The sequence below is a fragment of the Rhizoctonia solani genome, chromosome 4 (genome assembly GCF_016906535.1).
Source record: "Rhizoctonia solani chromosome 4, complete sequence".
Lineage (NCBI taxonomy): Eukaryota > Fungi > Basidiomycota > Agaricomycetes > Cantharellales > Ceratobasidiaceae > Rhizoctonia > Rhizoctonia solani.
Genome location: NC_057373.1, coordinates 2203320 through 2225886, shown reverse-complemented (window position 1 = coordinate 2225886; position 22567 = coordinate 2203320). Strand labels below are relative to the sequence as shown.

The 22567-nt window shown below is 47.9% G+C and overlaps 7 protein-coding genes across 7 annotated transcripts; 5 read left to right on the top strand and 2 right to left on the bottom strand.

Annotated features, from left to right (window-relative positions):
• Window positions 1-372: 372 nt before the first annotated feature.
• Window positions 373-2434, top strand: RhiXN_00739 (F-box protein; the record flags this gene model as incomplete). Its single annotated transcript, XM_043320558.1, has 6 exons — window positions 373-1465; window positions 1519-1526; window positions 1584-1627; window positions 1680-1878; window positions 1938-1985; window positions 2033-2434. 6 exons carry the CDS (start codon window positions 373-375, stop codon window positions 2432-2434), a joined length of 1794 nt encoding a protein of 597 aa, XP_043179570.1.
• Window positions 2435-2559: 125 nt separating this feature from the next.
• RhiXN_00738 (Ran-binding protein 3) lies at window positions 2560-4920 on the bottom strand (the record flags this gene model as incomplete). The annotated part of the gene is made up of 7 exons (XM_043320557.1): window positions 2560-2745; window positions 2800-4281; window positions 4336-4419; window positions 4474-4563; window positions 4620-4692; window positions 4754-4809; window positions 4861-4920. The coding sequence occupies 7 exons, from the start codon at window positions 4918-4920 to the stop codon at window positions 2560-2562; spliced, it is 2031 nt and encodes a 676-aa protein (XP_043179569.1).
• A 150-nt stretch (window positions 4921-5070) lies between these two features.
• On the top strand, window positions 5071-5913 carry RhiXN_00737 (Endoplasmic reticulum vesicle transporter; the record flags this gene model as incomplete). The annotated part of the gene is made up of 4 exons (XM_043320556.1): window positions 5071-5401; window positions 5468-5540; window positions 5600-5730; window positions 5792-5913. 4 exons carry the CDS (start codon window positions 5071-5073, stop codon window positions 5911-5913), a joined length of 657 nt encoding a protein of 218 aa, XP_043179568.1.
• Window positions 5914-6064: 151 nt separating this feature from the next.
• RhiXN_00736 (uncharacterized protein) lies at window positions 6065-8113 on the top strand (the record flags this gene model as incomplete). Its single annotated transcript, XM_043320555.1, has 3 exons — window positions 6065-6093; window positions 6149-6358; window positions 6409-8113. The coding sequence occupies 3 exons, from the start codon at window positions 6065-6067 to the stop codon at window positions 8111-8113; spliced, it is 1944 nt and encodes a 647-aa protein (XP_043179567.1).
• A 3599-nt stretch (window positions 8114-11712) lies between these two features.
• RhiXN_00735 (xenotropic and polytropic retrovirus receptor 1) lies at window positions 11713-15456 on the top strand (the record flags this gene model as incomplete). The annotated part of the gene is made up of 22 exons (XM_043320554.1): window positions 11713-11726; window positions 11784-11802; window positions 11859-11884; window positions 11932-12391; window positions 12446-12620; window positions 12674-12780; window positions 12832-12933; window positions 12982-13193; window positions 13244-13271; window positions 13324-13351; window positions 13402-13430; window positions 13485-13599; window positions 13656-13790; window positions 13843-14039; window positions 14095-14374; window positions 14424-14593; window positions 14640-14700; window positions 14753-14826; window positions 14881-14970; window positions 15029-15046; window positions 15105-15228; window positions 15284-15456. The coding sequence occupies 22 exons, from the start codon at window positions 11713-11715 to the stop codon at window positions 15454-15456; spliced, it is 2637 nt and encodes an 878-aa protein (XP_043179566.1).
• Window positions 15457-16025: 569 nt separating this feature from the next.
• Window positions 16026-19838, top strand: RhiXN_00734 (xenotropic and polytropic retrovirus receptor 1; the record flags this gene model as incomplete). The annotated part of the gene is made up of 21 exons (XM_043320553.1): window positions 16026-16039; window positions 16088-16106; window positions 16157-16182; window positions 16241-16769; window positions 16816-16996; window positions 17059-17264; window positions 17315-17538; window positions 17603-17630; window positions 17686-17713; window positions 17770-17798; window positions 17847-17961; window positions 18013-18147; window positions 18207-18403; window positions 18455-18734; window positions 18789-18958; window positions 19010-19070; window positions 19120-19193; window positions 19242-19331; window positions 19381-19398; window positions 19458-19581; window positions 19639-19838. 21 exons carry the CDS (start codon window positions 16026-16028, stop codon window positions 19836-19838), a joined length of 2748 nt encoding a protein of 915 aa, XP_043179565.1.
• Window positions 19839-20054: 216 nt separating this feature from the next.
• On the bottom strand, window positions 20055-21673 carry RhiXN_00733 (uncharacterized protein; the record flags this gene model as incomplete). Its single annotated transcript, XM_043320552.1, has 6 exons — window positions 20055-20206; window positions 20257-20857; window positions 20911-21037; window positions 21099-21234; window positions 21293-21454; window positions 21520-21673. The coding sequence occupies 6 exons, from the start codon at window positions 21671-21673 to the stop codon at window positions 20055-20057; spliced, it is 1332 nt and encodes a 443-aa protein (XP_043179564.1).
• Between the last annotated feature and the right edge of the window lie 894 nt (window positions 21674-22567).

Below are 22567 nucleotides of genomic sequence, written 5' to 3'. Positions count from 1 at the left end.
CTGTGTAAGTGTCGGTGATGCATGTTTGGGAAAGCCCGCTTCATCTCGCGCTCTTTTATTACATTAGATTTTTCGCCGAGTTTACTTCGACTTATTTAAATACCAGCACAAAGGTTGTGCGCCTGTATGCTAATCGGCGTTTGGCTACGCCGGATCATCACGTGTGGGTAGGTGGAGGCTGACCAATGCATTTGACCCCGTTGGGATTATGAATGCCTATCGACCGTCATCTGCTCGCTGTCGTACCGTGCGCTTCACCGTTTACACGCACGCCGCTATTCACACGTTAGTTTAGCGTGCTCATTAATTTCGTTTGACAGTCGCAACGCATCCATTCGCTTGCTGCTTGGACACGTACCTTCATAACTGGGCATGATCGGCGCCTTGGCTTCGTCAGAGACGACATCTAGATCCTCAAATGGTCCATCAACTCAAAGCATAAAGCTACTCGACCTTCCGCCCGATGTTCTAAATATCATCATATGGAAACTATCTCCTGTTACTGTATCTACTTTTTCTCGCTCTTGCCGTGCACTCCACAGCTACATTAAAGGACTAGGTGATTTACTTTGGAGAGATCTCTTTATCTCAATATGGGATGACCCAAGACTCGCAAATGAAGCTATCATGGCAATACGGACTCCTTGGTTTTGCATATCGCCTCTTGCAGACGCCGATCTAGACGAAGACCAACGGCTACAGTTCTATATTCCAGACGAACTATTAGATGAGAACGGGAGACCCCCAACCAGGTTCAGGTGGCGAGACCAAGTCGAACGACGTATATCAGCACAGATGTTCCTATCGAAATTAGGGCTCAGCTCGTGTGCCACTGACGAAAGGATACCTGCCAGGCGTTACAGAGCTATTCGGACCATTTTGTCCATCCTTGAAACAACACCTCCCGCATCGATTGAATTTACTCGTTCGCGAAACGTCGCGTGGCTAACAAAGCTACTCCATCCATCTAGTTTTAGCACCGAATTTCTCATGCGACATTTCTTACACGACCCAGATATTGAACAGCCCTCCTCAGAAGACCGTCAACTAACGGCCGAGCTTCAAGTTTGTTTCTTCAACGCCGAGCATAAACTACCCTCAGAATTAGCGCAAAAATCTCGCCTAAACGCCCGAGCGTACGTGTATAATATTCAGAATTACCGACAGGAGGGCTGGCATGGACCATGGAGGATGACGGAACGGGGGATGGAGCCGAATTGGGTCCATCTTGCAGCATGTCAGCGAGTAATAATCGAAAATCTTGCCCAAAGGCGAATTATTGGACATAATTACCCCATTCCTCCGACAGGTCCGCAGGCCGTTTGGGGTGGCAGCTCAAAAGCCGCAGCCGTTGCTCTAAAAAACAACCCATCACGCATAAATGAGAAAGGGATCAACGATTGGGCGGGCGTTGAAGGTGTGTGGAGGCGGCTAGTATGCTTCATGGATTATAGAGATTTTCATGGTATGTTCGGTGTTAATATGTTCAACATAATTTGACACTAAATTATATCCTAGAGTATAATGTAAGTGCAAAATAACGTAATTATATGCTCTCGATCTTGAAGTTCTGAGCCATGTAGGTACACAGCAGACGTCCAAACGGCGGGTTAGACACATCAGTTTTGTGTGTATATTCATTCATAACGGAATCGTGCGCATGGTTGACGTATTGATAGCAAGCACAAACTCTTCAACGAGGCGACACGAATAATCACTATGACACTCAAACTAACCAAAGCTGAGCCCGCAGACCCACCGTTCGAGGATCGACCGATATTACACTTCAATGGCTTCAGCGTTGCAAACGATACGATGATCAGTGGGGTACATGGGTTTGTATGCATGACTTCAAACGGATACGTCAGATGGCGCTTGGTAAGCTCTTTCTCCAGATACATTGATTTCTCCGAAGCTCACAGGGACTTGATTGATAGGTGACCCGTTATGATACAGATGATCGCTGGGTCACAGAGGCCGTGCAAGTACGTATCTTCTAGTTCCGGTGAACTTTGGCTGAAACTCTTATTAGCTCGGGGACGCCGGTTCGGCAGCCGGCTTCCTCGGAACATGGACTGGTAATAACCATGAGCCAGACGACCCCGCAGGGCCAACCTGGCTATGGAAAGTCGCCGATGTGACCGAACTGCCCAAGCCCGAGCGAACGAATACTACAAACGAGGGATGGATCTTCCCTGATGTCTTTTTCGGGGGAAATATGTTTGGGGATTTAGAGAGCGATGAGGGAAGTGAAGAAGAAGATGGCGAAGCCAACGATGACGACGAAGAGATGAATTCGGGGGATGAGGATGAGGATGAAGATGAAGATAATGAGAGTGGAGATGACAATGACGAGGAGAGTAGCTCAGAAGAAACGGGGGTTCCTCCCTCAACACTGCCCACCCTCCAACCCCTGCCATCTCTATACGACTGAAACCTGACAAGAGCACATATCTTTCTGAAGGAGTTTGTTTCCAGTAATATGTATAATACGCAGTGCATATATGTACTAGCCATCAAAAGAGCAAACGAGAGCATATAACAAAAAAAAAAAAAGAATCAAGCCTTGTCACCCTTGGCTGCTTCTATCGCGTCTTTGAGGGAGTCCGTAAGCGATTCGGCCTCAGCTTCCGTCTTAACCTTGACGCGGTACAACATGGGATGTCCCTGGTCATCAAGAGCAGTAAATCGCATAAGTCCTTTACTCTCCAATACAGGATTCATCTCTTCGAACAAACCACAATTCTAGCACAATAAGTTAATTCAAGGTTCCCAGAAACGCAATCTGGGTCCACTCACCAAAACCACCCGCCCGGTTCCCTCCAACCGATGCAAAACTCGTCGTTTCTTCGTCTCGCGATCATATTTAATCTTGAACTGGCCGATCCCTACACCGACCCAGGCCTGGTTGTAAAACCTCAACACGCGGGCACGGGCACCAAATACCGTGTCTTCGTTTTCTTCCCCGGCGCCATTGGTCTGTGCCTTGTCCGTATCGGGTTCTTCGTCCGTTTTGTTCTCGGCGGATTCACCTTCCTTGGGCTTGTCCTTGTCATCGTCCGAGGTCGCGTGGCCCGCTTCGGATTTAGGTGTCGCGGCAGCAGACGTCGGGCCGGAAACAGCGCCGAACGGGAACGAAGCGGGTTCCTTTCGTGGGGGGCTAGCGCCAAACGAGAATCCGACCGAGCCTGCCGGTTTAGCGGTCGTGGTGTTCCCCTTTGGCGAACCTGCACCAAAGGCAAATGGCGTCCCGGGTGTAGAGAGGGGATTCGTAAACGTAAAGGCTTTGGATGGTGTACTGGCGCCTGGCGTGGCGGTCGTAGAAGCTCCGTCCACACTGGCCGTGGTGGTAGTGCTCGCGCCTCCGAACCCGGAGAAAGGGGTGGTATTGGATGTGCTAAAGCTAAATGGCTTGGCATCGGGTTTGGCCGTCGTAGCCAACCCAAACGGACTCGAGGTAGCACCGAACCCGGTCGAGGAGCTGCTTCCAAACGTAAACGCTGGCTTGCTCGGGCTGGCATGTTTATCCTTATCCTCTTTCTTCTCCTCGACGCTTTTCTTCGCCGCGACCTCGAATATGTTCGGTGTGGACCCTTCGGGCATAGGAGAAGGTGTGGGGGTAGCCTCGGGAACAGGAGCCTCGGTCGAGTTGAACATTGGAGCAGGCTTTTTAGGAGAAGGCGGGATCACGGGTGGTGTAGCAGCCGGAGTCACGAGCGGTGCATCTTTTGAGCCGAATGAAGTAGGTTTAGGAGGCATCGGCAGAGTAGGTTTCGACTCGGCGGGCGCCTTGGGAGCACCAAAAGTAAACGGTGAAGAAGCCGAAGTCGATGCACCAAACGAAAACGTCGACTTGGTCTCTGCAGGCTTCTTTCCAGAAGATTTCTTCGAATCTTCGTACTCTTTTACAATCTTTTCCCTAAACTCTTGGTACTGCTTCACTGGCCCAGTCAAATCGGAGAACATGTCGCCCTCGTAAGATTTCTTGATGTTCTCCACAAACGCATGATTTAACCCGCGCAATGAAGTCCAGTACTTGAGCGCCGCGTCCGTATCCACGTTCGTATTCTCCTTGGGCTCGGGGTCGGACTTGGGAGGTTCGGGTTTGGGTGCAGAAAAAGAGCCAAAGGGAGATGATGTAGGTGCGAATGTTGCGGTAGTAGTAGACTTGGCTGTACCGAACCCAGTGAATGCAGGTTTAGTCTCGGCTGAAGAAGTCGAGGCAGGAGCGGCGGACTTAGGTGCTGCACCGAATCCCATAAATCCTGCGAAACGTGGCGTCTGTGCGGACATCATGAGACTGGAGGGCTGTACACCTATGATATCACCACTCACCTCGGCTGGTTTGGCTGTGGGAACAGGAGCAGGAGCTGAAGCAGGAGCAGCTCCGAATCCAGCGAACCCGGCGAATCGCGGAGCCTGGGACATGCAATGTAAGTCAATGCCACCCAACAAATAACCAAAAGCACAAACCTCTGGTTTTGTCTCTGAAGAGGCAGCAGCAGGGGAAGCAGCGGGAGCCCCGAATCCCGCAAACGACCCCATCCTTGGACTCGGATCGGCCTATAGGATGGATTGTGTTACTAAAAGTGACGCTTGTGGGACCATGTGGAGCTTACGGATGACGAGTTGGATGAACTTGCGGATGTTGCGAGAGGAGTGGCGCCCTTGCGTTTTGGAAGGCCTTTTATTCTGCGAACATAGATATCTTAATGAAAAAATTACAATGGCGAGCGAGTGGATGGTGACGTACTGTCGAGTAGCAAGCACACTCGCATCGGCTTTGCTCATTCCGACTTTGACTTGTTGCTGTAGTTGTCTATGAGCATGCGAAAAAAAGTCAAGAATTAATGTACTCACATCTTCATCGTCGCTCGCGTCGTCCCTCGTAATCTGGTGTTCGGACGCTCGCTTGGCCATATCTCAATCGCAGAAATCGTAGTCAAAGTTCAAAACAACACGCTCTCTCATCCAGCGCTTGGGGCTCTCCCTCGGTCCCGGCGCTTAACCCTCTCGACACGTCCCTTCCTTACTTACTTTACGCTCCTCACTCTATTATTGCTTTGCACGATGTTACGACCCCGTATTTCGCTCTCTGTACTCTTACTAGCCTTCTTATTATCACCTCTGCAAACTGCAGCTATCAAATTCGCTCTTCCAGCATCCAAAAATCCTATTCGAAAGTGTATATGGAACGCGGCGCACGATGGCGCGTTGGTGGTTATCACTGCCAACCTCGGTCCTGGGGAAAACCAACGAATTGACGTCGATGTCGTAGACAGATCAGAACACCAACATATGTATTTGAGCAAAAAGGGCTTAAAGTCCGAGACGAGGGTTGCGATCACGGCTCATGGTGAAGGCGACGTAGGGATTTGTTTTACAAATACGTTGGTGGGGAGTAAGTTTTTTGGGAAATAGCTCAGGGGAAATGAAGAGGGAGGTTATTGACTTTGGGACCCAACAGGTGTTATTTCGGCGGATCAGGCTAGGGTTATTGATTTGGACGTGGACATTGGCGCAGACGCAGTGGATTACAAGTGAGTGTGGACATGCATATTAACAGAAGCGGGTACAAACCTACTGTTTTATTGCTTAGTGCCATTGCGAACCAAGAGTCGTTGTCAGGGCTGGAAACGGAAATGCGCAAACTGGAGGCGGTCGTACAGGAAATTACAGACGAATTTGGCTATTTGAAGCGGAGAGAAATGCGCATGAGGGACACCAACGGTGAGTTGGGATTATTACAGTTCTCCGCGGCGGAGCACTGATACGCCGAATGTGTAAATAGAATCGACGCAGCGTAGGGTGGTGAATTTTGCATGGGTGACCATTGTCGCACTGGTTGCATTAGGAGCCTGGCAAATACTGCATTTGAGGAACTTCTTCAGGCGAAAATACTTGATCGATTAGATAGAACAATATACTGGCTACTATCACTCACTAAATGCAAGTCCGGGAGTATGCATGTAGCGTTAGCGCCAAGGGCCGGGGGACTAAGGCTGCGGTCGGGACTAGAAAGCTTACGTGATGGGGCCTGGGCTGAATAAATAGCGAGGTTGAAATGGTTGCCATCGTGGCTGATGTAGTGAAGTAGGTTGGTGGTGTATTAGATTGCTCTCTCCTCCACGACTCTCTTCATCGCTAGTCGACCGCCGCTGGTCGTCGTCGTCGCTCTTTATCTCAGCATATCACTCGCTCTCTACCCCTTCCTGGCATCCTCTCCCCGCCCTCCCACTCCAATGTACCACGGTATCCCATTTACTTTGTTGGGCAAGCGCTGTGAGCTGTCTGTGGATGCATGCCCTACACCAGTGTGCAATTGCAAGGCCGATGAATCATGCCAGATTATTTTCCGGTACGTCTGCAAAAGAGGTAAATTGCTTGAATTTTGCTCATTATTCCTAGGACGTGTGATCAATGCGACAAGGTGATCTGCACTCCAAACTCGAGGCCCGCAAGCGGATCGATTAGTGAAGGAGCGGTAGCAGGGGCCGTCGTCAGCTGCGTAGTGGTCACCGCACTGCTCGCCGCCATGCTCTGGTTTCTCCGACGTCGACGGGCAGCACGCAAAGCAGCCCAGGTGATCGCTGCCAAACGAGCGACCCCGTACACCGTCGAAGGCGGTCCCACTGGCACTCCTGTCGGGACACCCGCTGGCGAAAAGCCGCCCACACTGCTCAGCACACCTGCCTCACCGCGTACTCCCAACGCCAATGCCAACGGCACGAGTCACACACTCCATTACGCCGCATCGGACATTAACCTCGATCCTTTTGCAGACGCACTCTCGGTCCGCAGCGGAAACTCCTCTCATGTGATTCCTATTGCCTATGTCCCCCCGAACTCGGCCAGCATGTCCCTCGCAGACGGTCATCGCCAATCGGTTACCAGTCTTCCTCCCTCGAGACCCCACCGATCACCTGATCTCAACCTTAAGCTCGAACCTCCCAAATCTGCAGCTTCTCGCTTGTCCGTCGGCCAAGACCTGCGTCCTCCACGATTCTCTAGTCCCTACGCTGCGAGCCAGCGTTCTGGCGCCTCTCGCGCATCGACCATCTCCAGTGTTGGCAGCTTCATGTACAGCGACACCCCCGTCGTCGTCTCCCAAGCCCAGGGAGGAGTCCGTCAAGTTCTCGGAGTCGCACGTCCAGCAGTCGTTCAGGTCCCTGCCGCAGGGCTCAGCAGTGGTCCGCCCACACCAGGCTCAGGTACAGGCGCAGATCTCATCCGTAGTTTCTCACAGCGGAGCAAGAAGAGTGCCGGTACCGTCCCTCCCCTCCCTGAATTCCCGCCCGAACACATCGCCGAGCGATCGCCGTTCTCGCCCGAGAGCGAAGGTGGAGACCCATTTGCGGACAAGGAAAACGAGACGGCTAGTTACTCTGTGCGCTCTGTCAACACTTTTGGACAACCCGGTGTGCCAGGACGAGACATTCGAGCATCCAAGTCCCCAGTCCAACCCAATTCTACCACCTTCCTGGCCGAACCGGTGGGGTACGACAGTCGTCCGAGCAGTATTGGAACTGTGATTGAAGGAGAGGCGCACAGGGTCGTATTGGGCAGTGCATCAGCAAGTGAAGAAGATATAAACACCCTTCCCCCCGTTCCTGTACGTCGCACATCAGGAGCAAGTGTTGCGGATTCGATCCTCGCTGGCTTCCCATTCGTCCCCCCTAGTCCGGTCGGCCAGGGCGCCGAATCTACAAACCTTAGACCCGGTTCGCTCGCCATGTCCGTTTCCGAATCTCTCGCAGACCACAACCCTCCGCCTGTCCCTCCCGTCCCAACACTATCCGAGCTCGCACGACAAGAAGAAGAAGCACTCGAACAGGGCCAAGTTGCTCGTCTTCCACCTTCGAGACACACGCTTGGAATGTCCACGTTCTCAAGTGCGTCGGGTGTATCGTCTTCTGGTCTCGAAGCGTTCCCGTTCCAATTCGGCCCGGCAGGCGGAGCCCCGCGAGACTCGCTGGATACTAACGTCGACGTCGACTTGGGCGCTGTAGGCGGCAAACAAATCGTTCGAGCGAGCTTGGATACCTTGGCACTCAGCCGGGACGTAGAAGCTTTCCCATTGCCCGAATCAGGATACACTGTCAAACGATCATAATTTCCTCATCCTCCTTTACACACTTTGTTGAAGAAAAAAAATACACGCGACGGGTTCGTGTATACTAATTCTTTATTTCATCTCCCTTCCCTCCCCCCCTCCTCCCCCGCTCGTGTGAATAAACACTCATAGTCACATGCGCTCCGTTTTTTGGGTTTTGTTGAAAGACTTTTTTTTTCCTTTTTTTGTTTTTCATCGTGTGTAGTATCTTACCTACGGTTGTTTCTATGCCTCGGACCCTTCCAGATGTTGGGATTCCGGCTGTGTGTTAGTACTATTCAACTACTGTCGCTCTTTTTGTTTCTTTTTTCTCCTTTCTCACTTGCTCTTTTGTGTGCGTGTGTGGATGATTGTGATGACGACATGTGATACCCGGACCTCGAGTTGGGTCTTCTACGACAAATAAGCGTGGATTGAATGTGAGGGGATGTGTTAGAATGTGCCGTTGTAGGGAAATGGCAGAGTGGGTACTGCGACAAGTACAATGCAGTTTCATACATTGATGACACATTCGACGACCGCTATGCCGAGTATGCTAGTGGGTAGAACTATCATCACACAAAGCGTGAATGTATGCGCTTATTCTTTTGAAGAGTCCAGATGGCCATATGAACACGCGGGTTTGTCCACAGGAAACGAGTCTAGGCCCGAGGTCAACTGGGCAGTCCACATTCATGATAGTCAGATCCTTTAATGGTATCGGAAATCCTTGCGTTCTGCTTCGAATGTCTCGAACGCGTGTAATTGAATTGGTCGTTGTCCAGATTATGTATACTGATTTTATGATGGTAGACTATAATATACAGAGAAAGGTGGTCCGCATACTACGTCGGAAAGAGTATACTTTTTTTCTTGTTGCTCGCAAGTCGCACCGGCTCGTTTTCCACTTTGGTACTAGAAAGGGTCTCATGGATTGATGTGTTTTTGTCTCCTTGAACTCTCTTCTTTCTTGTTTCGATCACCCCCAGAGTTGAAAATAGCGCATACGGGTTAGAAGACCGCGTTGATTCAATTGTAGGTGGTATCTGCAACTTTGAATCAATGCGCGAATATATAGCGTGCACAAAGTAGGACCAGTACAGTAAAATAGCACAGAGTTCTGGTAGAAACCGGGACTAAATGTGGGATGTATACAAATATATATCATTTCCATTACATCTCTAAATCCACATATTCCAAACCCCACACGTTACGCGTCTGCGCAGCCGAGTTTGACATGACAAGATGTGGGTATACATGCGGGAGGACTGAAACCAGTGCAGCGAGGACGATTTGGAGCCAATCATGGATGACTCGGGGGCGAGTGGCCCCGAGGTTTGCTGCAAATGACGAGTGCTATGGGCTGCGCGCGTTTGCTGGGCTTTCTCGCCCGGGGTATCAACGGGGCTCGATGTCCTTGTACTGCGTTGTGACAAGGACGAGCGTTTTTTAGGAGGACAAGTCACCCGCATTGACTCTTTTGTTTATGTTGATCGCTATCAGATAGACTTGTACAAAGTACATAAAACGATGTGGTCTTGCTAAGCGATGATGGGTAGACCAAGGAGGTGCAACGAATCTCGTGAGAGGGGAAAGGAGTTGGTTAACTCTAAAGGGGCACAGTGGGCAAAACGGGCAATCGTTGATTATTCTGGTATATCTTCATCTCAAGGTCAGAGAACATTAAGAGCAAGCAAAGAGAGTAGAGGTGGACTGGAGCAGCGAACTTTAATCGAGGAAATTCGTGTCTTTGACCATGATGTGCTTATGCAGTACTTTAAACGCGACTTGGCTTGAATGTCCTATAGAACTTACAGCCGTCTGGAAGATGCGTCGTTGGATACGATTGCTTTTTAAACAAAATGAAAATGAAGTAATAATAATAAACATAGAATACATCAGAAAGTCCCAGCCCGTTTGGGTAATACGATACATAAATCCAGAGGCTGATTCCGCCCAACAGAGATGACAACAAAGTTTCGCAGATCTATCAGCGAGAACGGATCTTTGTGTGAAACGAATCTGGGAACTTTAGGATGCCCTTTGTGAGTTTCACTCGCGTTTTGGAGTGTATTGCGCCTAAATACGAATGGCATGGAGGAGATAAGCTTGTTTTCTGATGTCCGGCAATACAATCCTTCGAAACCACTTCGACTTGGTAGTATGCTATTTATCATTGGTGAAAGGCAACACCCATTGACCGGCAACTTCGATCAAATATACATACACCCATTGTATACATTGTATGGTTATATGCGTGCAAATAAGATATTGGCTACTTGGTAGACACTGTATTACTACAGGAGATTGGGTTGATAGGCCAAGAAACACTTATTCAGACAATTATCTAGGCAAAGGTTGAAATAACAATTATTTCGTCGTTCTAGTGCACTGTCACACTTGCCAAGTTGCTAATGTATAATGGGCCTTTCAATCTCGGCCGGCAATAATAAAAAGGCCAACAAGTAAGAAGTGAGTACTGACGGCTTGGTCTGGAGAACTTACGGAACCCAGAGACAAAATTGGCGCCGAATCCGCGTGAGGGCGGAGTGGCGCAGGTTGCTCGTAATTGATCGAGGACTCCGCCACTATATCCGAGTCGATATGCAGCTGTAGTGTTTCACGGGTTAGTAATTATATACGTTGCTTCCGCTTGTACATCTGAGTTTGGCTGGAAGTAATTAACTGAAATCATTCTTTGGGTAAATCCGGTTGTTCTGGATTTCGCACCAGAGAGACAATACACATTTACCGCTCGGTTTGGTATGATTTGGTATCTAAAGCATGTCACGATGTGACTTTCACCACTTGCGAGCTGCTTGGCATAAGAAAAGCATATCTCAGTCATGGCTTGGCGGCCTCATGTGGACCGCAACTACCTTGGACGCCACTTGATGTGGAGATTGGAACATGGCGTTATCGATGGTATTCGGGCAGTGTATGTTAGGCCACCGTTCCCATCTTCCGAATAGCGGAGCTGTAGCTCCTGTAGCAAAATTGGTGAGCTTGGTTGCCTCGATACTCTGATAAGCCATTGTACAAAATACGAAATTGATCATTATGGTTTATTTCCGGCTCTCGTGCATATTTGAAAATGTCGCTGACTTCTACAGGCTGCTTGAGACTCGGGTTGTTGCGCCTGTATCTTAATCATAATTTATTTTTCAAGGGTTGCAGATACAACTTGTTTTCAAGGCCTAAAGGATCATGCCAGATGGATGATCCTGGATTCAATTCTATTACAGGAGAACATGGGATTGTGTGTACCCTGCGCGCATCCATACAATAGACAAATGCATATGGATCGCATCCTCGGGGTGCTCGATCAATGGCGCATACTCCAAAACCAACAAACTTGTACTTCTATTGACGCCGACTGAAGCTTGGCGTACTACCCTGCCACAATCTTCATTGGAGAAGCTTTGCCAAGCCAACGCATTGAGAAATCGAGGCTGCGCCAAACTGAAAGAGGCAGTTCTTGATGACGCGAGAAACCCCATGTCAGTGGCTTCGATGTCATATTGGGCGGTCAGCTTATATAAAAGTAAATTCGGGTCGTGTGCACACCTTTTCGTATCTGGGTACACGTTGACAAGCTCGTTGCGACTTTTCTTAGCAAGATGAAGTTTGCCAGGTATGCTTAGTCTTAGTATTCATCCGTCCCAGTCCCAATTGACCTCCATTTTCCCAGATATCTCGAAGAGACTCAGGTTTGTCATTCAACTGTTATTCGTGTGATGACTGAAGTTCAGTTCAGCTCGTGTAGATACCAGAATGGAAAAGGGCATACCTGTGAGCTACTGTATTAATTCATGAGTCTGATGCTAACTATATTACAGCGATTATCAGCTACTCAAATGCAAGTTATCCACTATCAAACATTACTATGAGGCCAATCCTCCAACCCAAGAGGCTCCCAGTGTTGTCAGCAAGACGCCAATAAGGGTCATGGGTTCTGCCGCTTCGATTCTTCGAAGTAGCCCTGCAAACGCTTTTCGCAACACCACTCCTAAGAACCTACTTGATCCTGAGGAGTACGCGCCATTGGCCACATCGGACCTTAGCCCAATCCCGAGTCGAGCGGACACTCCTGCGGACAAGAGGAAATCAATTCCTCTAAATGCTAGTAGTCAAGATTCTCTCCAAGACTTGGAACTTCCACCTCCGATGAAATATTTGGAACCTCAGCCGGAGGAAGACCTTATTGACAAGGAGGAAAGGGGAAGTGCAACCGGCGCTGACCTCGGTCGACGCAAGTCGCTCCCAACCAGAGCGTTTGCCGGAAACATCAGGGCAAGTGTTACTTCCAGCTAATTCCAGGCACAGAAATACTGACATTCAACTCCGAAACAGCGTCCACCCATGTCAAACCGTAGCGCCAGTATGCAGCAAGCGGAATTTTTGAAATACACTCACCGTGATGTACCGCCTATCAATACTGCTGAAGCACCCCCGGCACAAGCACCAAAGACTCCGAGAATCTCGTTGAGCGGTTTTAGGCGATTCACCCTCACGCGCCAACGCCGTGGTAAGTGCAGTTATTGTATTCTTGTATTCAAACATCTTGAACTCGACTATTAGACACACTTCACTCAGCCCGGCTTCCCTCTACGATCGATGACATATTATCATCTTTGAATCCAGTCGAGCTCGAGTTCTTTGGAACATTGCACCAGGAGGTTGAAAAGGTGAGACCACTGAATATGTTATTTCGGTAGTCAATCTCAATTCTATCGTAGGTTGACAAGTTCTACAAAGACCGTGAAAAAGAGGCCGTTCTGAGAGTGAATGCTCTCAGGGAGCAGTTGGAAGAGCTTCGTGGACATAAGAAGCTGCTTGATGTACGTCCGGGCTTGAATAATGTGTAGGTTATTAATCGACCTGTGCAGGAATCCAATGATGGCGCTTGGCCAGGGGTCTTGTCGGTCTTTGGCACGATTAGTGCACCTCGGCGTCCAAAAGCGACGAGTTCTGCAGACAACTCGGGTGGATCTCGAACTGGTTCCCGTGAGCGGGCACATGTTGATCGAGCTGCGCACGATCCAGATGCGTACCGCCGTGCCAAGGGGAAGCTGAAAAGGGCAATCTTGGAGTTTTACAGGTATAGTCATAACTTCCCATAATGTTATTCTTGGCTAATATTCTGAGCAGAGGCCTGGAGTACTTGCAGAACTACCGAGTAAGTGCACCAACAAGTTGTTGCTACCGCATACATACTAAGGTTCGGTCAGATTCTGAATGTTACAGGGTTTCGTAAAGGTTGGCTTTAATCCTTACATAAAATCCGTTTTGTACTTATCTCACTATAGCACTAAAAAAGTTTGACAAAATCACCAAAGTACGTATTATTCGCTTTCAGTAGCCTGGGTGAGCTAATTGGCCTGCTCCGCAGATGGGGGTTCAAGAGCAGTATACGCGCGAAAGAATTGAAGGTCGTGATTTCACATCGGGCGAGACCTGCGATAGACTCCTCAAGGAAGTGGAGAAAATCTATGCTAGCCAATTTGGTAAGATTTATATGGAGCTTCCTTGATAGGAGCACTGATATTCGGCCGATAATTAGCTCAAGGGGACGAGAAAAAGGCAAGGGGGAGACTTCGCGCTAGTCCCCGCACGTCCACCCACCATTATAGTACCTTCCGGTCCGGTACCTGGATCGGCCTGTCAATACCTGCTCTAGGGATGGCGTTGTACCGCTGTGAGTGCTTCGGGCACATTCTCCCGAGAATACTCTAATAGGAATTCAATAGTGCTTCAGGCAGAAGTGAGGGAGCAAGTACCAGAGTGGCACTCCCTACTTCAAGTCTATGCGGCTCTCTCGCTTCCGGTTATTTTTGTTCTCCTTGTCGGACTTAATCTCGTTGCTTGGGCGCGAGCAAGAATTAATTTCGTTTTTATTTTCGGGCTCGACGTCAGAACAGTTATTGACGCCAGAGAATATGTGGAAGTAAGTCATATCAAACCTTTATCTACTCGCCTTTTAATAAAGACCGCATTTGCAGCTACCCTCTTTTCTTTTCGCAACTCTTGCATATGCCTTTTGTATTTCTTTTACAATGACGGGATCTGAAATTATCTCGCCTACTAAATGGCCAATCGTTTGGGTTGGCTTAGCTTTGGTAACTATATTCAATCCGCTCCCTATTTTTCATCGCTCCGCCAGGGCTTGGTTCTTGCGCACTTTTGGTATGCTCTTCCTGAGCGGCACGAGACGCGTGGAATTCGCAGATTTCTGGCTGGGCGATCAACTCTGTTCACTCGTTTACACTATGAGTAATCTATGTAAGTTTGATCCAACAGGTGCTTCGTATATACACCGACTGTTTGACAGATTTCTTAATTTGTGCTTATGTTGACCAATGGGAGCGCATTGAGGCGCGCTGCCAACTGGAGCAACACTGGACCGTACCACTCGTTTTATCAACCATTCCATTCATTATTCGATTCGTACAATGCGTTCGTCGTTATTTTGATTCCAAACACGGACACCATCTTGTCAATGTGAGTAAAAATATCCTGTTTAATCCATATCGCTGACCTCGTCTAGGCTGCCAAATATGTTGCAAGTATCGTATACTATGTTACCTATTATGTCTGGAGATACAATGGTTGGTTGCTCCACATATATTGTATGCATCATCCTCACAGCTACCGCCATAGACATGGAGTATGATCTCCATCTGGCAATATTTATTCTTTTTGCTACCATTAGTTCAGTATTTGGTGCTTATTGGGTGCGATTTCTGAACATATTACACTATACGATCTGAAGCTTACAACTGCTCTAGGACTATACGATGGACTGGAGTGTATTGAAGGTTCAAGGCATAAAGTACAAGTTTTTAAGAAAAGAACTTGCTTACCCGGGCTGGATTCCTGTGAGTAGTTGATACATGCTCTTCTTTTATATAATGCTGACGGTCACCTAATTCATAGGTGTATTATATTGCAATAGTAAGAATCAGCGGTACTGGATATTGGGACGAGTATTGATGCTTTGAATGACATCTAGATAGCAAACACTCTGATTCGCTTCTCGTGGGTTGGATATATACCTCGCGGAGGACCGCCAATTACCACGCGATCTTTCATTATCGCCGTTTTCGAAATGATTCGAAGGGTGCAGTGGAACTTTCGTGAGTACCAAGCACATTTATCATTCCCGTGTCCCCCTAATGTGGGACTGCTCAGTCCGCCTTGAAAACGAACACATCGGAAATGCCGACCAGTTCCGGGTTACCCGAGAAATTCCACTCCCGTACGCCTTCCCCTGTGAAGCAGAATCAGATGACGAGGAGGGTAGTCCAAGAAGTTCTAGGCAGTCGCGGCGCTCGAAAGAAGGTGGTGTGGGCTTGGAGAAGTAGACATAATAAAGGGAACGAAGCAGCACATTATACAGCTATACCCCTATCTGTAACTTATCAATACAATATTATTTACCCGAGTATATACCTCCTATGATTGGAGACAGACGCGATTGGATTTTCTGAGAAACTGTGGCGCAAGGCAATCTTCGAAAATGAGAAGCTCTCTGGAGAAGCCATTTATAGAGCCTTGTGCCTGTGTTGCTCGTTCAAGGTTTGACTTGAATCGGAAGTGATTGAATTACTTGGTAGATCATTGAGACGAACTATTTTATCTCTGTCGGCTTTTCTCACCACCTTCACACGACATAGTTCCAAATGGATAAAAACGTTATTCTGCGCCCATTAAGGTATACACAATGTAGAATGGACGTGTCTACTAAGATTCGGCAGAGCTCGGCCGGGCTAAAGGCTGTTCTATTGTCCATATTTAGCAAAGAGATCAGGGTCCTTTACGAAATGATGTCGCCAAGCCCCAAGTTGATGCAACTGGTCTGAATCTCTGTTTGTCTTGTACCTCGATCGTAGAGGGGTCCCGAGCAACTCGACCTCTGTTCTAACTCAACATCATGAAGTTTGCAAGGTATGAATCTGAAGCGTTGTGTTCAGAATATGGCTAATTTATACCCAGATATCTTGAAGACACGCAGGTAAGTGTCACCATCCTCCTAAGGAGTATTCGGTCTCAACAAGCCCAAAGATACCAGAATGGAAGAAGGCCTATATGTGAGCTCTTATTCTACAAAATTCCCCAGAAACTGGCTCACCTAGATACGCTTCATAGAGACTATCGAGGTCTCAAGAAGAAGATAGCTGTCGTTAAAAGGGCGAATGAAGCTGCACAGGAAAGGAATTCCGACTCCCGTGTACGAATACACGATCAAGCACGTTCGTCTATTACAGAACCAAGTCCTGGTACTTCAGCCCTTCGGCGAAGAAATTATGGGGCTGTTGGGCGTACTCCTCCCAACGCAATCGGTCGTACCCCGCCTGGCGCTAATGGACGCACTCCCTCGATTACTATAGGCCGCACTTCGGGAGGTGCAGGCAGTCTGCTCGGCGAACAGCAGACAAGGCACTCCATTTCAGAGCATGTACCACACGTTCTCACACCTCCAGCTGCGGCAAACCGGTCTGTAAAATCAGCTCGCTTCCGCTTAAGCACCGACGAGCTGGGACCGGATTTCGAGTTGCCCCCAGCAATGACAAGTATGGATTCTCTCAAGGATGGGACAATTGTATCTCATGTCACTTCGAATTCCACTGGGGCAGAAACTCGAAGGGCGCTTCCTAGTCGGGTTTTCAGCGGAACGGTACGCATTTGTTCGGTACTCTGTATGCATCTAACCATTACCTCAGTTATCAATAGTGCAAAGTCGCAATAGCACAATGAAGCAATCTTATGAACAAACAGGGCTCAATGATACGCCCATTTCTGTACCAGCTCCTGCGTCTGTCAGATCAAATGCCGAAACGAGGGCAACCCCCCGTAATCCTTTTAGTGGTATGAGGCGACGTTTCACGACAACCTCACGCCACAGTTCGTATTTTCACTGTTTCAGCACTTGGTTTTTTGAAATTTATTCGAGCCCACTATTCCAGATGATATTGGTTATTCACCACCAGAGACCATCCAAGAGTTGTTAGCAGGGATAGGTCCCAACGAGTTAGCATTCTTCGCGGCGCTGGATCAAGAGATAGACAAGGTCGAAGCCTTTTATTCAGAGCGCGAACGAGATGCCCAATTCAAGGTAGCCGCGCTTAAAGAACAATTCCACGAGTTACGAGGGCATAAACAACTAAGCAGTGTAAGCAGAATAGCATGGTCAAGGAATATTGCATGAATAGCTCGTCATAGGTCGGAAATGAAGGACTTTGGCCTGGATTCCTTCATCTCCTCGATTCGATCAATATAGCATCCATACCTATTCCAGGTCAACCCAACGCGGGGAAGTCTGCAGACGCATCCGCCAAGACTGAAACACCACTATCCAACCCGCAAGCACACGTTAGTAGCAGTATTGCACATGATCCAGATGCCTACCAGCGCGCAAAGAAAAAACTTAAGAAAGCCGTTTTAGAGTTTTATCGGCAAGTTTTCGCACTGATACACTGATGAGAGAGCTGATGTTGATCGCTCATACAGTGGCTTGGAGCTTCTACAAAACTACAGAGTCAGTCCAGACGAGTAATGAGTATTAACACACGCACACGCTTACCTCCAAGTAGATTTTGAATATGACCGGATTTCGCAAAGGTACGCTAAATACTTTCGACAATCTCCACATCGCTTAGACCCTTTCAATAATACAGCGCTCAAAAAGTTTGACAAGACTGCGAAGGTGATTGATGGTTATATATATTGGCCTATACTCACCGTATATGAGAAGATGTCCACTCAAAACCTATACATGCGTGAAAAGATCGAGCCATGCAAATTTGCGTCTGGCGATACCTGTAGTGGCTTATTGAAGGAGATCGAAAGGATATATGCAACGCGATTTGGTTAGTCCTATCCAGAATTGAATTGATATATTGCTGACGTGCGGAGATTAGAGAAGGGAAATGAAAAGAAGGCTCGTGTTAGGTTGCGTGCTACTAATCGGCAAAGCACGCATCATTTTAGCACATTCAGATCCGGTATGCTGATCGGCTTAGCATTACCGGCCCTTGCTATGGGCATATATTACTGTATGCGGGACAACCCATGCTCTCACTCATGCTTGTTTTTGCTCATATCATTTCTCTAGCCCTACAAGAGGAACGACGCGAATTAATACCGGAGTGGGCTGCTTTACTCCAAGTGTATGCTGCTCTATGTATACCGGTCATATTTTCACTTCTACTCGGGCTGAACTTGGTCGCATGGGCTCGCGCTCGCATCAATTTCATCTTCATCTTCGAGTTGGACGCTCGAACTGTGATCGATGCCAGAGAGTACATTGAGGTATGTTTGAACCTACCAACTAGCCAGTGTTGGATTTTTAAGCGACTCTAGCTTCCGGCTTTCCTTTTCGCCACACTCGCATACGCGTTCTGGCTATCATTTTCTCGTGCAGGGGCTGAGACGGTGGCTCCTACGAGTTGGCCAATTATGTGGCTTGGCCTGACTGCGGTAGTTTTGCTAAATCCGTTCCCTATTTTTCATCGATCGGCGCGGTGGTGGCTTCTCAGAACAGTAGGAAAGCTCTTTGTTAGCGGGAGAACGCGGGTCGAATTTACAGACTTTTGGATGGGTGATCAATTCTGCTCGTTGGTATATACCATGGGCAATTTGTGTAAGTTCATCTCTGTCAATGCACACCTCATGAACAATACTGACACTTGATTAGACTTCCTGGTCTGTGCGTACGCTGACCATTGGCATCACATTGAACAACGATGTCAACTCGGGCCACATTGGACCATTCCACTCGTGCTGACAGCACTTCCCTCCCTGATTCGGTTGGTTCAGTGTGTTCGACGATACGTTGATAGCAAGAACCATATCCATCTCATCAATGTAGGTCTGGATCAGACACAAATTGCTAGCGTTCGCTTGAATTCTTAATAGGGTGGCAAATACACTGCCAGTATAGTCAGCTATATCGCGTACTATGGGTGGAGACATTATGGTAAGCAGTCTGATTACATGTATCAATACAGGTTGCTTATTCTTATTAGGGAGTAACCGTGATTTCCGCATGGGGGTATGGATCCTATTTGCGACGATTAATTCATGCTACACGTCATACTGGGTATGTTTTCGTCATTATGTTCACTAAAAGTGCTCACGCCTATATCAGGATCTCATGATGGACTGGAGTGTCCTACAAGTTAAGGGTGTGCAGTACAAGTTCCTGCGAAAGGAATTGGCTTATTCGAACCACATTCTGGTAAGAGAACATTTGGTGTTGTTTAATATATGCTGAGGCTGCTAAACAGGCTTACTACGTCGCGATTGTGAGCAACTATAGTTGGCGTTCACGGAGATCACTACTGCTAACCAAAATTATCTTCAGGTGACTAATGTAGTTCTCCGCTTTATTTGGATTTGGTATATACCCAGCGGTGGTTTGCCAGCTGGGACAAGAGCATTCATGTTTGCGATTTTGGAGATGCTACGAAGAGTGCAATGGAACTTCTGTATGTCAATTCTACTTTGGCAGCTAACCCCCATGCTGAACGCAAATGATCTACTAGTCCGTCTGGAAAACGAGCATATCGGTAATGCTGATCAATTCCGTGTAACTCGAGAGGTGCCGCTTCCATACGTATTCACCGGCGACAGAGATTCGGATGATGAGGACCATGGAGCTGAGCGCCCGACTCGAAAGCTTTCGGTCCGACTTCCAGTAATGAGTAAAGATAGTAGTACAGATGTAGAAGCCGAGGGGCAATGAGAGCATAGGATGCACGCTTTATGGTTTTGATTTGGGATTCATACGATTTATTAATGGGACATCATGTTTTTCTATTTATAAGAGCCACGGCTCGTAGAACTCGACACTGCTGCAGGAGCGCACCGCAAGGCATTGTGCATCAATTTCCAGTTGGTGATATGCATTATTCAGTCACGCTACAACTTAAAATACCATCCTGGGCTTCACGCCATCAATCTATACACGGTCACGCACAATTTCGGCCCTGTTAAGCATTTCCACCCTAGCAGTGATCGATATTTCTTCCAAATGGTCGCGAGGAGATATAAGTACCCATGTCCGAAGCTGCCCTGAAGCCAGCATTGCATTTTTGTCGGTTTGTTTGTACTCTTGGATGCGTGTTAGTGAGATTGACGTTCCGTAACAAAAGATGACTTACTTGGATGCGCTAAGGCGAATCCCTTCCTTCCCTTTCCCTCTAGCCAAAGCCTCTCGGCTTTGGAACCTGGCCGAAAAACGTTAAGGACTATTGAACCTCCTTCCAGACATATTTTCTGCTTTTCAGCCTTTTGGCCCACTGCCCGAATTATCTGGATTGTATTTTGCGATTGCTCAATCTTGATTACCTGACGGTTGTACGTTTCTAGATAGAGGTTAACGTTATGTGGGGAATATTGATAGGCCGGATCCCATTGGGGATGCTTCTCTTGCCCATCAGCTATCATATGTCTTTGGGCCTGCAGCTTCACCGATTGAGCATGCGATTCGCTTGCGATGCTTGGATCGAAATGTATTTTGGAATTCCAGGTTTTCGGCGCATGATCCAGACCAGGTAGAGCCTCTCGCAAAAGATTCACCACAGGCACCTCAACCGAAACGCCAACAAATATGTCCATTGCGTTTCGCTCGGGGTACTTGTAAGTTAGGTTGTAGAACATCTCAAACCCCTTTTGATCCTTCGGTAAGGCAGGCTTGATATACGGCAAGTTGCTCGGATCAAATTCAATGGACGGGGGTTGGAGTATCACAAAGTGGTTCTCCTGTTTTAATAGTTTTGAGCAACTTGTATGCAGGGTGGGGACCTCAGACCTACCTGGTAAACCTTTTCAAGAGTTTTCCGAGCAAGTTCTATCTTGGTTTGAATGGAAATGTTGCCTCCAAGTTTTGGATCATCTAATAGATCAATAATTGCTTCGTTGGACGGATCTATCTGAAGCGCTCTTTAGTATATGTGGTACACAATGAGTTTTCTCGTTGTTTTGTACAAGTAAGAGGGGTTACCTTTCGCAGCAATCTATTGCCTCTTCATAACGTTCGTAATGAATCAATGCTCGAGCAGCTCGAAAGTAGCCTTTGAGAGATTTGAGGTTTAGTGTTATAGCTTCTGCTGCAGGGCCTAAGACGCCAGGCCAGTATTCTGTATATCGCGCATGAATGATTGAATGATTAAATGATCTCACATCTTGTCGGCTTACTCAATTCGGTGTTCGCCGCCGCCATATTAAGCCACAATAGTTCCACAAGTTTGGGGTCCGTAGGACCGAACTCAAAAGCCTCTATGTAAGCCTCGCGAGCATCCCACCACTTGCGCATTCTGAAAAAGGCGTTTCCCTTAGTTTTAAATTCCAAGGCGATCTCTACACGAAGAATTAGCCATAATTCTTACCTCTGAGAATGCAAAGGGCGATTAGTGGGTACATACCATCTGGAGTACCTCTGAATATTTCTTTTTCGCCAACAATAGGTAGATGCGAATTGTCTGGAAAGTTCATGGGGAAAGTCTTTCCGGGTCTCATAAAAATAGGAATATCTACGAGTTTTCTTTCCTTCGGCTGGGAAGGTGGATCATCCGTCATTAGCGCTACTCGTTCGGGATTGTACAATGGTCCCCGCTGTTTGATTCTCAACATACAGGGTCTTCCATCTTCGTCCTTGAGGTCTAGAGCCATAGTTCTTCAATTTGATTTGTTGGCCAGTAGAGATCGTGGTGGATGATCATAGGTGTGGAACAGGGCCTTGTTCTCTTGTAATGGGGTGTTTACCCTGCATCAGAGTCTGCATCGAGTATAAACAGAAACTAGTGTTCCAAACCTGGCTTGCATGCGCATAGATCACGTAAGGAGAGGCTTATCGATCGATTTGCCCCGGCGCTAAATAAACTGTTAGGAACTTGAAATTTGTCTATCATCGGGTGGCAAGCACAGCCAAGAGTCCCCACGCGCACACTGACTTTGCCTCTGGCGCAGCAACTTAGCACAATGGAATCACACCGACCATGCACGGCTTTGATATAGACCAAGTCAACGTTTCCCAGAAACCCGTGACCCCCGGTCCTGGGGCGGGCTGCGTAACCTTCTTGCCTCCTGATGTCAACCTGGTGCCTTGTTGATTGTAGCTATGCCGGCCGAGTCACTCGCCAGATTCGACTGGGGAAAACTGTATTATTTATATCTCGTAGTCACGCGTACAGTTTACTGCTTATCACAATTGTATTCTGGGGTTGTCGACGCATATAGGTGCAGCGTATTACCTACAAAATAACTCACAAACATCAGCTCTTGGATCAAGAGTAAACGCACAATATTTCCATCCGTTCGGAGACTTGACTCAATGAGATTCGATTATATTTTGATCCCCTGCTCCAATCACATTGAAAGGGTACCAAAAATAACTATCATCGCCTTAACGTAATGTTCGCTCTGATCGGATCATCATGACCCAGAGGTCGGGCGTGCGACAGCTTCCGGCAG